We start from the raw sequence: 13,277 nt of genomic DNA on the forward strand, positions 1-13,277 counted from the left end.
AGTCTCCTGGGCATGGCATGCTTGGCAAGAGGCGGGGATTTGGGGAGGAATCCAATGGGGGAAGAAGGGGGCGGAGTTGGGGCGGGGGAGCCTTTCCTTGTTTGTCCAGTGTCCCGACCTAACATTGGTCGGGACGCGGGACAAACAAGCAAATATCGGGACAGTCCTGATAAAATCGGGACATCTGGTCACCCTAGATAAAGCACGTACCTTCAAGGACCTGCCCTACTATGGGACATTAGGAAAAACTTTCTAACTCTAAGGATAGTTAAGCACTGGAACAGATTACCTAGGGAGGTTGTGGAATCCCCACCATTGGAGGTTTTTAAGAGGAGGTGAGACACATCCATCAGGGATGGTCTAGGTATAGTTAATATGACTGTAATGTTTCCACTAGCACTGCTGCAAGCCTTCCCATGCTTCCAATCTCTGCGACTTGTTCCTTGAGGAATGTTCAGTGTCCCTCTCTTGCTCTGTGCCTAAATCTTTTATGTCCCTTTAGGGGTCCCATCCCAGACCAAGATATCATTCATTATAACTTCAGTGCATTGTAATCCTTCAAAACTCTGTATAATTAATCTTTGAAATACCATATGAGCAGAATACCAAAATGCATTAACTTCTAAATGGTGCATGAGGCATCACCAACTTAAAACCTGACTCAGTTAAATTTACTTGTCAAACTGCATGTCCTGGACCTGATACCAAAATATTTTTTGCTTCTGAGATTCTACCTGCCACATATCTGTCACTGGATAATATTAATGTTTTATGCAGCATGCCTCTGTTTATATCATGTGTCAGTGCATATTCATGCTTTATTTGTTTTTTTTCTTTCTATGACAAGCAGAAAATTAACCCAGTCTGTAAAGTGTAAGGCTTTTTCAAAACATCCAGCTTTTCCATATTATGTTCAATGGTTTCTTTATCTTTTGGTGAAAATGGAATCTTTCTTAATGGATTATTGAAGTTGCAAGTTGTTGAGTTGTTGAAGGGGTCAATGAAGCTGTTGATTGTGATGTTCTCCATCCAGACATCCTGGTCAAGATTTTCAGAAGGGCCCAGTGATTTTGAGTGCCTCATTTTTTGGTTGACCAACTTCAAACAACATACAAGGGCAAAAGTGCCAAACTCTTGTCCTTTGAAATCAGACCTCTTTAAGGTATCTTGAACTGGTCACCCCAAATCACTAGGCATTTTTGAAAATCTTGGTTAGAGAAGCAAGACTTTTGTAATCTTTTGTAAAACTTTTGTAATCAGGACTGGCTTAACCCCAGGCTCCGTCACCCAAGGGCAAGTCACCTTGTTACACCCACCCTCCAAAAATCAGGTGGATTTTCAAGGTCTCAAAGTGGATACCCCAAAAAATCACTTTTAAAAAATCTTGGCCTCCCATGCTAGTAACATACCTATGCTTACTGCAGGTTCCCCAGCCCCAAACACACATGCATCACAGTAATGTCAGTGTCCTGATACAGAGCATTCTGATGAGAATCCAACTTTTCTCAACCCAATTATGCTCTGAGAAGTCCCTCAACTCTGTCTTTCGTTATCCAAAGGAGATCTTAGCCATGGAGAGTTCTCTCCTTTTCCGACTATGTTTCACAGATCACAGCAGGAAATGTTTTGGCAAATTTTTAAACTAAAAATGGACCTGCCCTAAAATCCCACCCCCACCCCACCCCAAGCTGGATCCAAACACTTCCAAATTTGAGGGAAGTTCTGAGCTGGATCAGAACTTGTTGGCTCAGGCGCTTCGCTAATTTAAAAGAAAAAGACCAACAGAATAGTGAGAGACGGAACTATGAAATGGACCTTTCTCCTCACCAATGACCCACCGTGCTTTACACTGCAAACCGTTGCAAGGGTATTTCACCCCTCTCGTTCCTAACCTCTCCTTGCCCTCTACATTTTTCTTCCCTATTTTCAGACCTCGGGAGGACTTCCCCCAATCTCCACGTTGCTGCAAGACCCCACCACACAGCAAGATTCTTTAGCCAAGGAGGGATGGCTGGAACCACCACCGGAGCTCAACAACTCAGACTGCCCACTTGGGCTACTGCAGGATGATGCCATGGGCTCCCGCTCTCCCCGTCACTAGGATAGAGTATGCTGCCTCTGCATTACCCCAGACACTGTCAGCCAAGGAAATGAAAAATGGCGCCTCTCTTTTGCCTTTAAGACAGTATTTTGCCTTCCACCCCATGCTACCTGTCCCTCTTCCACCCTCAAATCATCTGAAAGGGGTGGGAACACAGTGGCCACCCCTGGCTTCCTTTTACACATCAGCCAGAGATTTTCACAGTGAGGCAAATGGCTATTTATAACCGCTAAAGGCTGACAGTCAAGGTAACGGCCAGCTATCTAAACCATCTGCCAGGCACTTAGCAAGACATCCGAGCAGATCGCAAAGGCTAAGTCAGTCAGGGATGGTGGTGGGATAGGAAGGAGGAGGGAAAATGCATTATAGCGATGAGATGGACTACACTTCAAGGGTAAACTTCAGCCCATTCCTGCAGACTAATTTGTTTAAGTGCTCATTATGATGGGGGCCAAGAGGGCAAGAGAATGAGAGATTATTTTAGCATTCGCATCCTTACTGCATGCAATGAGGATGGTTGATTGTTCGTCTACCCACAGGCAAGAATGCTCTCTGCGCTAGAAGTTCACCTTGGGCTTATCATTTGCCCATGTGTTGGAAAAAAAACCCTAGATTAGAAAGTAAATATGATGCTGATATCTTCTGCTCCACACAGAAATAACTAAACAGCACGGGGAGCATATGTTCTGTGAAATAACGAGGATCCAGATGTGCATTTTAGGTACTGTACCAGTATTTGACAGTAAGAGGCAGATGAAAATTAAGCTGAAAGTTTAGCACTCAGGTGTTTCCAGCAAAAGCCAGGGATTTATCATCACCATCCACCTTCAACACACACTCCTCATTTTCAGCTAGTGTCACTTCTCTATTGAGAAGAGAAGCAGAACGGACAGTCGAGGAGACGTTCACTGGCCATGCTGTGACAAAGCCAGGAAGATACGGTAGCTTGGGACACTGGGATATATTTTATTATGATTGATCTTATGGTAGAAACCCAAGGTGGATAAAAATCAATGTTTTTAAAAAAATTAAAAATAAAAAAAATCTGATTTTTTTCTATTTAAATCGGATTTTTTTGATAAAATGCTTGAGGAAAAAATCCTATCTAAAGATAGTTTTAATTAAGATACATTATAGCTCAAAGATATCTCACCATGGAATAGGGATTATAAATTCTAATTCTATAGTATGAGACAATATATTCATGTAATATTTAAGAAAAATTTTGTAAATGAATTCCAATCGTTCATGGACCCAATCTGATGGGGTTCCACAGGCTTCTGTATGATTATTTAGGTTAATCTTTCTATCTACCCAATGGGACTCAGTGCTCAGTCTAGAAGATACCATCAGAGATGTTTAGTTTTGCAGTTCTCAAACTGTAGATTTGTGTCTCCAGAGGTAACATGCTTGTTAACAGCAAAAAATGTTTTAAAATAAATAAATAATATATAAAGGTGAGAAATAACAGACCTCACTCTACTGTCCCTCTGCAAATTTGTGTACACAAACTCAATCCCTTACCTCTCTCTAAAAGTGCAAAGTTTCAAAAAGTTCAATGAATATAAGATTGTTGGGGGCGGAACAGATCTGGACAAGGAGAAGAAGTCTGGAGATAAACGTGAGAAGCGAGGGACATACGCTTGTTTTGTTAAAATATTATATGTTTGCTGTTGAAGAAAAAAATCCAGAATACATAACATTGTTGTTTTAGTGAAATAAAACAATTTAAATGTCTGTCTGGTGATGTTCTCCTCCTAATACAGCATGGCAAGAAAATCCTCCAAATATTAACGATTAACCTGCTGAACTGGAGATTGTTCACCTCCCAGTGACTTCATAAATATCTGCTTCAATTACCTTTGGTAAATGAAATAACCAAACAATCATTCATTTTCTGATATAGCTGTAAAACTAATCTGAAAAGTTTTCAAAATAAATCACTGTTTAAAAATGTATAGTGTGTACCTTCTAAAAATGAAACCCACATCTATCTCTGAGTTGTGAAGAATATTATTAAGGTTATAACAACCAACAAGAAAGCACTTTTATGTAGAAAACCAAGATTAAATCGAATTTTCCTGACTAGTGATTTAAATCAATTTGATTTACATCAAATCCACCCTGTAGAAACCCCAATTAAGATTGGGACCTCATTGTGCCAGGTACTGCACAAACACAGGGTAAAAATCAGTCCCTGCCCTAACAAACTTGCAATCTAAATAGAAGAGACAGGGTGGGTGAGGAAACTGAAGCAAAGAGAGGTGAAGTGAAGTGACCTTCCCCAAGGTTATACAGCAAATCAGTGGCAGAGTTGGGGAGGAGAAGCAGGGCGTGTGAACAGTGGGTCAGGATCTTCTATTCTCCTGTCTTATAGTACAAGAAGGGGAAGTTCAACAGAACGGAAAAGTTCCAAATACAAAGGTGTAAAATTCAAAACTGATAAAAAGGAAATACTTTCCCTGGCCACCCACACAATTAGCTTGTGGAACTCATTGCCACAGGATACCAGTGAGGCCAAGAACTTAGCAGAAATCAAATAGGGATTAGACTTTTATATGGAAAATTAAAATATCCAGAGTTTTCATAGTAAATTATTTAAAAATAACCAAAGAGTTTGGGAAGAGATATAAATCCTCCTGCTTTAGCACAACAGCTGGCTCCTAAATATTAGGAGTCAGGAGGAATCTTTGCCTAAGGGCAGGTGTGACACTTTTCAGGGTTACGCAAGGCGTCCAGGGTGAATCACTACCACCTACTTACAGCATGAAACAGCTTTGTCCATGCTCCCCGGGGAGAGTCCTCCCAACTCAGCCAGCCACTGGCAGCACAAGCGCTCTGCTCTGGACTCCCCAGGCCCCATTCTCTTCCCCTGCAGGCTAGCAATTCACACATCCCACTCAAGTGCCCTGTCCCTTGTCTTCTGGACACCTGCAAATGTACACCGATCCGCTGCCTCCAGGGAAGCAGTGCAACCCGTGTTTACCTCCATTCAATGCTCTCTTTAGCACAGGCACTTAGATATGTCTACAGTAAAATCAAACTGTTTATTTAACAGAGCTTGATATAAAGATTCAAAATAAAGGCAAATAAAAAGGACTTGGAAACATACAGTTACAGGTAAAAGAAAAACAAAAAAACAATCCATTGCCTATACTTATAAACAAGCTACTTTCCTAACTAATGAGGTATTTCTCACCCAACAGTCAGCCCTTGCAGGGCTCATGAGACACTCCCATTGGCAGAACGTTGCCTCCATAACAGATAACCTTTGTGCCCTCTTTCCTTCCCTGATGCAGTCTCACATCTTCATTTTTGTCAAATCAAATCTGTATCTTCCTCAGACTGTGAACAACAGGGCTGGGATGACAGATGTCAATCATGTCAATCATTCCCAAATGTTGATCAAGCCAGTGCTGAGATTCGCTCCACCTCAGGTGACACCTTTCACTTCCAGGAGTTTTGGAACACAAAATTCTCCATGTTACATAACTCGAAGAATGTTCCCCATACAAACATCCTGCAATGTTGGCACATGAGCCCCTTCAGGGAACTATAGAGAAGCTGGCCAAACACAGGTAGAATATACCTACCTGGGCATGTCTGTGTCACGGCAGATTATCCCATAACTGCTTGCTACAGGGTTTCTTGCACCTTCCTCTAAGATAGCTAGTGCTGGCAACTGCCAGAGATGGGCTACGGGCCTAGATGGACCCATGCTCTGATCCAGACTGGCAACTCCTATGTCCCTATGAAAATGGAGTTCCAAATTGGTTTCATTCTGAAGTTGGTAGGAGCGTATTAAAGATAATGGAGAGTGAAAAAGAAAGAGGTGGAGGGGGGAGAAAAGAGGTGGAGGGGGGGAGAAAAGAGTTGACTGTGTGCCTTTATCATTTATCTCTCTTGAAGGAAGAACTTATCAAAAGGGCAGAGACCAGCAGTGTTCAAAGATTGATCAGTGTAAAGGACTTTTAGGTCTAATCAGGCTTGTTTCAGATTTACAGGAATTGAATAAAGACATAAATCTGTCATTGCCTCACGAAAATCGAGGTAATTAAATCTGCAGGTGAATAGAATTGTCAAATTGATGATCTATATAAATCAGCAGAGTCACCGGAGGCACCAAGTTCACTGCAGATGGAGGAAGCTCCCTTGGAGAAGTATCTCCTGCCCACAATCAGCGATGGGAGGAGGCTGCTAGCATGTGGAAAGCATCACATTGGGAGAAATCCATTTCACCTTCAAGAATCGGCCCGCCGTTTTGCTCCTCACAGTCCTGATCACAGCAGCGAAGGAGGACACTGCAAACTTCAAGAAGTTTGCAGAAGGAGGTGGCTGACGTGTGCTCACATGGTTATGGCCTGGTTCCAAGACCCGGGCACCGAGTCCCTTCTCCCCCATGGAGATTGCAAGTTTAATCATGTTCAACAGACCCCGGAGCCCCTCACTTAGCTCCTAATCCTAGCAGGCCTTGGCTCCCTGACAACTCCCCTCAGGTGGTCTGTTGGAGGGGAGTGGGGGCAGCTCTAAGGTGCTTACAACCCAGGGCTAAAGTAATGGAATATGAGGGCAACATACTCCAGGGAGAAAGGCAAACCCTGCCTCTTCCCTTAGCGAGAATCCAGGGAACAACAGAATGGTACTGTCACCTCCTTCTCCCCTCCTGGCTTTCCTTCGTGTAGGGGGTGGGTGGAGCACGAAGATCATTCCCCTACACAAAGGCCTCTGCCTTAAGAAAAGAAATTGAGCCACTGATGTCACACAGCTCCATGTCACACTAGCAAACTGGAGAGCAAAATCAGGGACCTCAGAATGATCCATGCCTTGAAATCAGTCCACCAAGCCACACATGCTGAGTCACTTGTTCCTTCATTGGCCTGTGACTGGACATCAGACCAGCAAACCGCAAGTGTTGAGTTTGTAGCCTCAGACCTCTCTCTTCACATCCTGAGCCTCTAACCCTTTGTAAGGGCAGGTCCACACTAAGAAGCGGGGTCGAACTAGGGTACGCAAGTTCAGCTACGTGAATAGCGTAGCTGAATTCGAAGTACCCTAGTTCGAACTACTCACCCGTCCAGATGCCGCGGAATCGAAGTCCGCGGCTCCAAGGTCGACTCTGCCACCGCCGTTTGCAGTGGTGGAGTACCGGAGTCGACCGCGGAGCTTCCGGAGTTCGAACTATAGCGTCCAGATTAGACGCGATAGTTCGAACTCCGAGAAGTCGAACTCACCGCGTCGACCCGGCAAGTAAGTGTAGACTAGCCCTAAGTCTTAACATCAGCCCAGCATGATAAAGTTGCTAAGCTAGTGACCTCACAGATGCATCTGCCTTGACATCACACAAGCTATCTGCAGCTGCTGTTGCAGAGATACCACAGACGCCTGTGCCTTTACATCAGCCCAGCAAACTAGAGGGTCTGATCCAGGAACATCACAGAGACTCCTATCTTGACATAAGCTGAGTTTGGGCCATCTTAAGCCCAAACACTTTGGCAGAGTGGATGTGGTGGGCAAACTATCCCTGCCCCAGAAGGCCGCTCCACTGAACTGCAAACCACAGGCTAACTGCACTTGCAAGACCCCCAAACACAGCTATTGGGGCAGCTGGTCAACAGAAGGTCCCAGGATCTGGTAGCAGACAAGCTGACCACCTCACAAAGATTCCAGGAGAAGAAGGGGAGGGCAGTAGGCCACCAGGCACCCCAGGCCAGAAGACACCTAGAGGAACAGGAATCCCAGCACCTGAAGGAGGAACCATTATAGGGTGAAGAAGTAGGTGGGTCTGGGGGTAATGCTACAGGAGGGATATGCATGGAGTAAAAGAGAATAATGAAACTTTCCAGCTACAGTATTGAAGTGTTTGCAAACTGCAGGGGGATCTCATTATCTATCTAAACTGTTCCCACTGGAAGATTTTTTTCTTTGCAATAAATCATGGAAACATTTCCGGCGGTCTTAAGTTTTCTAAAATCTGTTTTAGCAGACCAACATTTTGGCTAAATTTAACCTGCTAACATTCCTTTTACATTTTTGGCCTGTGTGTAGAGAGAGACAAAGCTTCTTCTAGGGACTGTTCCAATGCCTAATGATGCCTTACTTCAATGGGAATAAATACCCATGGCCCAGTCCTCTCCCACAAAACTCCGGTGACTTCAGCAGGATCAGGATTGGGCCCCAGATTGCCCTCTGAGAAAGCTAGCCTCTGAAATTTCCACAGGCAAACTCTGCAGGTGGCTTCTAGTAGCACACTTCTGAAGTGCCAAACACAGGCGCAGACAGACTTTTCAGAGAGTTCTTTATTTGACTTGATTCTCTGCTGAAATTTTTTTAAATTTTATTTTAACCTTTTTTATTTTTGGAAACAGGCTTTTGAAGCCCAAACTCCACTGAGCTTGATCCGTTTGTAAGAAGGACCGAAAGTAGAGCACAGAGATTTAAAGAAAAACAAAGCAGAGGTTCACAGCTGGTGTCTGATGAATTCTCCGCAATTTCTCATTATGTCCCAAGTCGTCCAAATGGGAGGACATTGTTTTCATGGTTTGTTTGTAGGCAGCTTAAGCTAAAACCAGAAACAACGACCAACAGTAATAATGTCTTATATTTATATAGTGCTTCTCAGCCAGAAGGATCTCAAAGGGCTTTATAAACTTGTATTCAAATGCAAACTCCTGCCAACATCTGATCTCATCTACACATGGTGATTGTATGGCCTTCTTTCCCACTCTGAGGCCTGGACTACACTATAAAGTTAGGTCAACGTAAACTGCCTTGTGTTGACCTAGTGGTGCGTGCATGCATCTACAGTTAAATCTGTCTCCCACCCATGCAAGCACCCTGTTACAGTGACACAGTAACACCACTTCCCTGAGCAGTGCTGATCCCTGGTCGACATACTGAGCTCGACACAGCACGAGTATAGACGCAGAGTTACTCATGTTTACTCTAACAGTCCTTCGGCAGCTGTCCTCACAATGGAAACACTGACTGCTCCATTCACAATTGTGAACGCCACTTCCCGGGATCACGGAAACTGGAAGCCCACCCCCACCTCTTTAAAGCCCTACGAATTTTTGAAATGCCTTTTCCTGATTATCCAGCTGCGCGAGCACACCTGGCAGTTCTCCACTGTTGTGTGCAACTGCCCAGCTGACCGTGCCGGTGACACGCTCCATCCACACGCCGGCTTGGAGTAGAGAGGAGATATTGGATATCGGATATTGGATATCCTGGGCCTGTGATGAGAAGAGTCTGTGCGAACACTGCTATGGACCAGCCATAAAAACGTTTGGGGGACGTCCATGAGCAGATTGCTTGGGGGATGCAGGAGAAGGGCTACGATAGCAGCAGTGCCATAGGAAAGCGAAGAACTGCATCAGGCATATCAGAAAGCCAATGTGACAAACAGTCAATCCAGTGCCCAGTGCAGACCTGCCTGGAGGAGACTCCATTACCACTGTGGATACCTCTGAGGAGCCTGTGTCAAAGCCTTGCACAGCGAGGAGGAGGAGAAGGAGGAGGATGGGGGACTTGCAACCAGGGGAGGTCCAGCTGTGCCACAAGCCAGGACCTGTTTGAGATTCCACCACAGTTCAATCAGTTGAGCATGGGTGAGCCTGATGCTGGGGAGGGAACCTCGGTAAGCATGTAATAGTATTTCCTGTTACAATGATGTACTGATGGCCCCCCCAACGCAACAGGAAACAGCTATCAACTTGTCATTGATTTACTCATACTAGAAGAGGTAGGAGAACGACGAGAGGCAGAGTTGTATGCTTTTCATCCCCCTGTACAGTTAGGCAGGGAGGCCATGAAGAGCAGTTTGTTTATGTACCCAGGGATTTCCCCTGATGAAACTTCCATGGAGATCCTCTGCAATCCTCTCCTGAAGGTCTCTAGGGATTGCTAGAGGATTTCTTTCTTCTTTCTTATTTCTTCCTTCGCAGTAGGACACTTTCCCACACCAATCCCTAGTAACTTCAACAGGCACCATTGCAGGACACAGGCTACAAGCATACGGACCCAGGGATCTTCGGGACGCCAGCAGGAGCTGTGCACTCTGTGCCCCCAGGAGCGAGATACCAGCTAAAATCAGCCCTGCCTGTGGAAAACAGTGCCAGCATTCAGTGTCACTGCCCTATACTCATTGTTTCATGCAGCTGAGCAATTCCCCACCGGGACCAGATGGCATTCACCCAAGAGTTCTGAAAGAACTCAAATGTGAAGTTGCGGAACTATTAACTAAGGTTTGTAACCTGTCCTTTAAATCGGCTTCGGTACCCAATGACTGGAAGTTAGCTAATGTAACGCCAATATTTAAAAAGGACTCTAGGGGTGATCCCGGCAATTACAGGCCAGTAAGTCTAACATCGGTACCGGGCAAATTAGTCGAAACAATAGTTAAGAATAAAATTGTCAGACACATAGAAAAACATAAACTGTTGAGCAATAGTCAACATGGTTTCTGTAAAGGGAAATCGTGTCTTACTAATCTATTAGAGATCTTTGAAGGGGTCAACAAACATGTGGACAAGGGGGATCCGGTAGACATAGTGTACTTAGATTTCCAGAAAGCCTTTGACAAGGTCCCTCACCAAAGGCTCTTACATAAATTAAGCTGTCATGGGATAAAAGGGAAGGTCCTTTCATGGACTGAGAACTGGTTAAAGGACAGGGAACAAAGGGTAGGAATTAATGGTAAATTTTCAGAATGGAGAGGGGTAACTAGTGGTGTTCCCCAAGGGTCAGTCTTAGGACCAATCCTATTCAATTTATTCATAAATGATCTGGAGAAAGGGGTAAACAGTGAGGTGGCAAAGTTTGCAGATGATACTAAACTACTCAAGATAGTTAAGACCAAAGCAGATTGTGAAGAACTTCAAAAAGATCTCACAAAACTAAGTGATTGGGCAACAAAATGGCAAATGAAATTTAATGTGGATAAATGTAAAGTAATGCACATTGGAAAAAATAACCCCAACTATACATACAACATGATGGGGGCTAATTTAGCTACAACGAGTCAGGAAAAGATCTTGGAGTCATTGTGGATAGTTCTCTGAAGATGTCCACGCAGTGTGCAGAGGCGGCCAAAAAAGCAAACAGGATGTTAGGAATCATTAAAAAGGGGATAGAGAATAAGACTGAGAATATATTATTGCCCTTATATAAATCCATGGTACGCCCACATCTCGAATACTGTGTACAGATGTGGTCTCCTCACCTCAAAAAAGATATTCTAGCACTAGAAAAGGTTCAGAAAAGGGCAACTAAAATGATTAGGGGGTTAGAGAGGGTCCCATACGAGGAAAGATTAAAGAGGCTAGGACTCTTCAGCTTGGAAAAGAGGAGACTAAGGGGGGATATGATAGAGGTATATAAAATCATGAGTGATGTTGAGAAAGTGGATAAGGAAAAGTTATTTACTTATTCCCATAATACAAGAACTAGGGGTCACCAAATGACATTAATAGGCAGCAGGTTTAAAACAAATAAAAGGAAGTTCTTCTTCACGCAGCGCACAGTCAACTTGTGGAACTCCTTACCTGAGGAGGTTGTGAAGGCTAGGACTATGGCAGTGTTTAAAAGGGGACTGGATAAATTCATGGTGGCTAAGTCCATAAATGGCTATTAGCTAGGATGGGTAAGAATGGTGTCCCTAGCCTCTGTTCGTCAGAGGATGGAGATGGATGGCAAGAGAGAGATCACTTGATCATTGCCTGTTAGGTTCACTCCCTCTGGGGCACCTGGCATTGGCCACTGTCAGTAGACAGATACTGGGCTAGATGGACCTTTGGTCTGACCCGGTATGGCCATTCTTATGTTCTTACTCACTCCCCTCACCTCCTGATGAGCCGTACTCACCATGGCTGGTGCTGTGAGAGGCACCATAGCAGAAGTGTCAATACGCACGTCTTGTTTAAAACTTCAGTGGAGCCACGGAAGGGGGTTCTGAATCTTAAGTTTCACTTTCCGGTGTGACTATCCTGACAATGGTACCTCTGTATTTTATCCGCAGCTGCTGCCGGAGCAGCCTTGAGGGGCTCTCCTTCCACACCCGCAGCAGAACGCCTGAGCCAGAAGAGGAGAAAGAAGAGGACTTGGGATGTTCAATGAGATCCTGTAAGCTAGTGCTGCATCAGATCATAAATACAGGGCCTGGAGGGTGAACACTGCAGACAGCCTAGAGGGTGGACAGGAGAAAGGCCCAGGAGTCCCAGCAGAAAAAAGGAGAGGGAGATGGACCAGGACATAATGGGGATTCTCCGGCAGCAAACATAGATGCTGCAGATTCTTGTTGACCTACAGGTTCAACAATCCCAGGTTCGCTTCTCTTTGCCATCCATTGCAGCACCTCCCTACATCCCCCTCCTCAACATTCCACACGGCATCAGGAGCCACATCTCCACCCCTACCACTCTAATCCAGATGCCATTAAGGACAACCACAGCTTCACATACACTGACCTGTGAAAGCCATGGTTGCTCTATATATAGGAAGAGTGACATGAATGTTCTTTCCCCTTGTTAAGTCCTGTTTCATTAATTTATTACATTTTAATGTATTTTTGCACTGGTTTTGTTACTGAATAAAATTATATTATTTGGAAAATAATTCAGATTTATTAGTTCACAACATATACTGCAGAGTGCCTAGCAGTTCTGAAAGCACCCACTTATTGTACTGTACAGTGACACATACCTCATAGGCTCAGTGACACACACAGTGTAATCATCACAAACGTACTTGAGCACCACAAAATTAATAGGTGCACTAACAGTGCTGTTCTTGATAGATGTATACCAAGCACCACATGATCCCTAACAGGCCCCAAAACTGTAGGGCCAGGCTGAGCACAGTACACCACAATGCATTACTGTGGCTCACTATTAAAGTCCTCTTTCAAAGCCTCACTGATCCATATAGCAACGTGTTGAATTCTTCTAATAGCCCTTGTGTCTGGCTGTTTAAACTCAGCAGACAGCTGCTCCATCCCCACCCTGCCAGCAACTTTTCCTCCTTCTGCTTCACAGATATTATGCAGGACACAGCAGGCAGCTGTAACCTTTGGCATTTTTTTCCACTGGGATCCAATCTTGTGAGTAAACAACATCAGTGTCCCTTCAATCTACCAAAAGTGCATTCAACTGTCATCCTGCACCTGCAGAGCCAATAGCTG

At 44.5% G+C, this 13,277-nt stretch overlaps 1 protein-coding gene and 1 long non-coding RNA gene across 10 annotated transcripts in view; one reads left to right on the plus strand and one right to left on the minus strand.

Moving 5' to 3' along the window:
* ASTN1 (astrotactin 1) overlaps positions 1-13,277 on the minus strand; it is a 218,813-nt gene that overhangs the window by 145,424 nt on the left and 60,112 nt on the right. The window contains exons 1-2 of one of the 9 annotated variants that reach the window (XM_039484742.1): positions 7,172-7,220; positions 5,695-5,850 (exon numbers count right to left, since the gene is read on the minus strand). The exons of 4 other annotated variants lie outside the window; for them this stretch is intronic. Coding sequence is in view for 1 of the 5 variants with exons in the window: in XM_039484740.1 (XP_039340674.1) it covers positions 6,751-6,922 (172 nt within the window). In the remaining 4 variants the exon portion in view is untranslated. Of the gene's footprint in view, positions 1-5,694; positions 5,851-6,340; positions 6,400-6,750; positions 7,062-7,171; positions 7,222-13,277 lie in introns of those variants that run through there. 4 more of the 9 variants (XM_039484741.1, XM_039484744.1, XM_039484743.1 and 1 more) reach the window with 4 other exon arrangements.
* Positions 7,312-12,712, plus strand: LOC120370292. The gene is made up of 2 exons (XR_005583688.1): positions 7,312-10,344; positions 12,117-12,712. It is a non-coding gene; the product is annotated as an uncharacterized LOC120370292 (long non-coding RNA).

Source organism: Mauremys reevesii, linkage group 8 (genome assembly GCF_016161935.1).
Source record: "Mauremys reevesii isolate NIE-2019 linkage group 8, ASM1616193v1, whole genome shotgun sequence".
Classification (NCBI taxonomy): domain Eukaryota; kingdom Metazoa; phylum Chordata; order Testudines; family Geoemydidae; genus Mauremys; species Mauremys reevesii.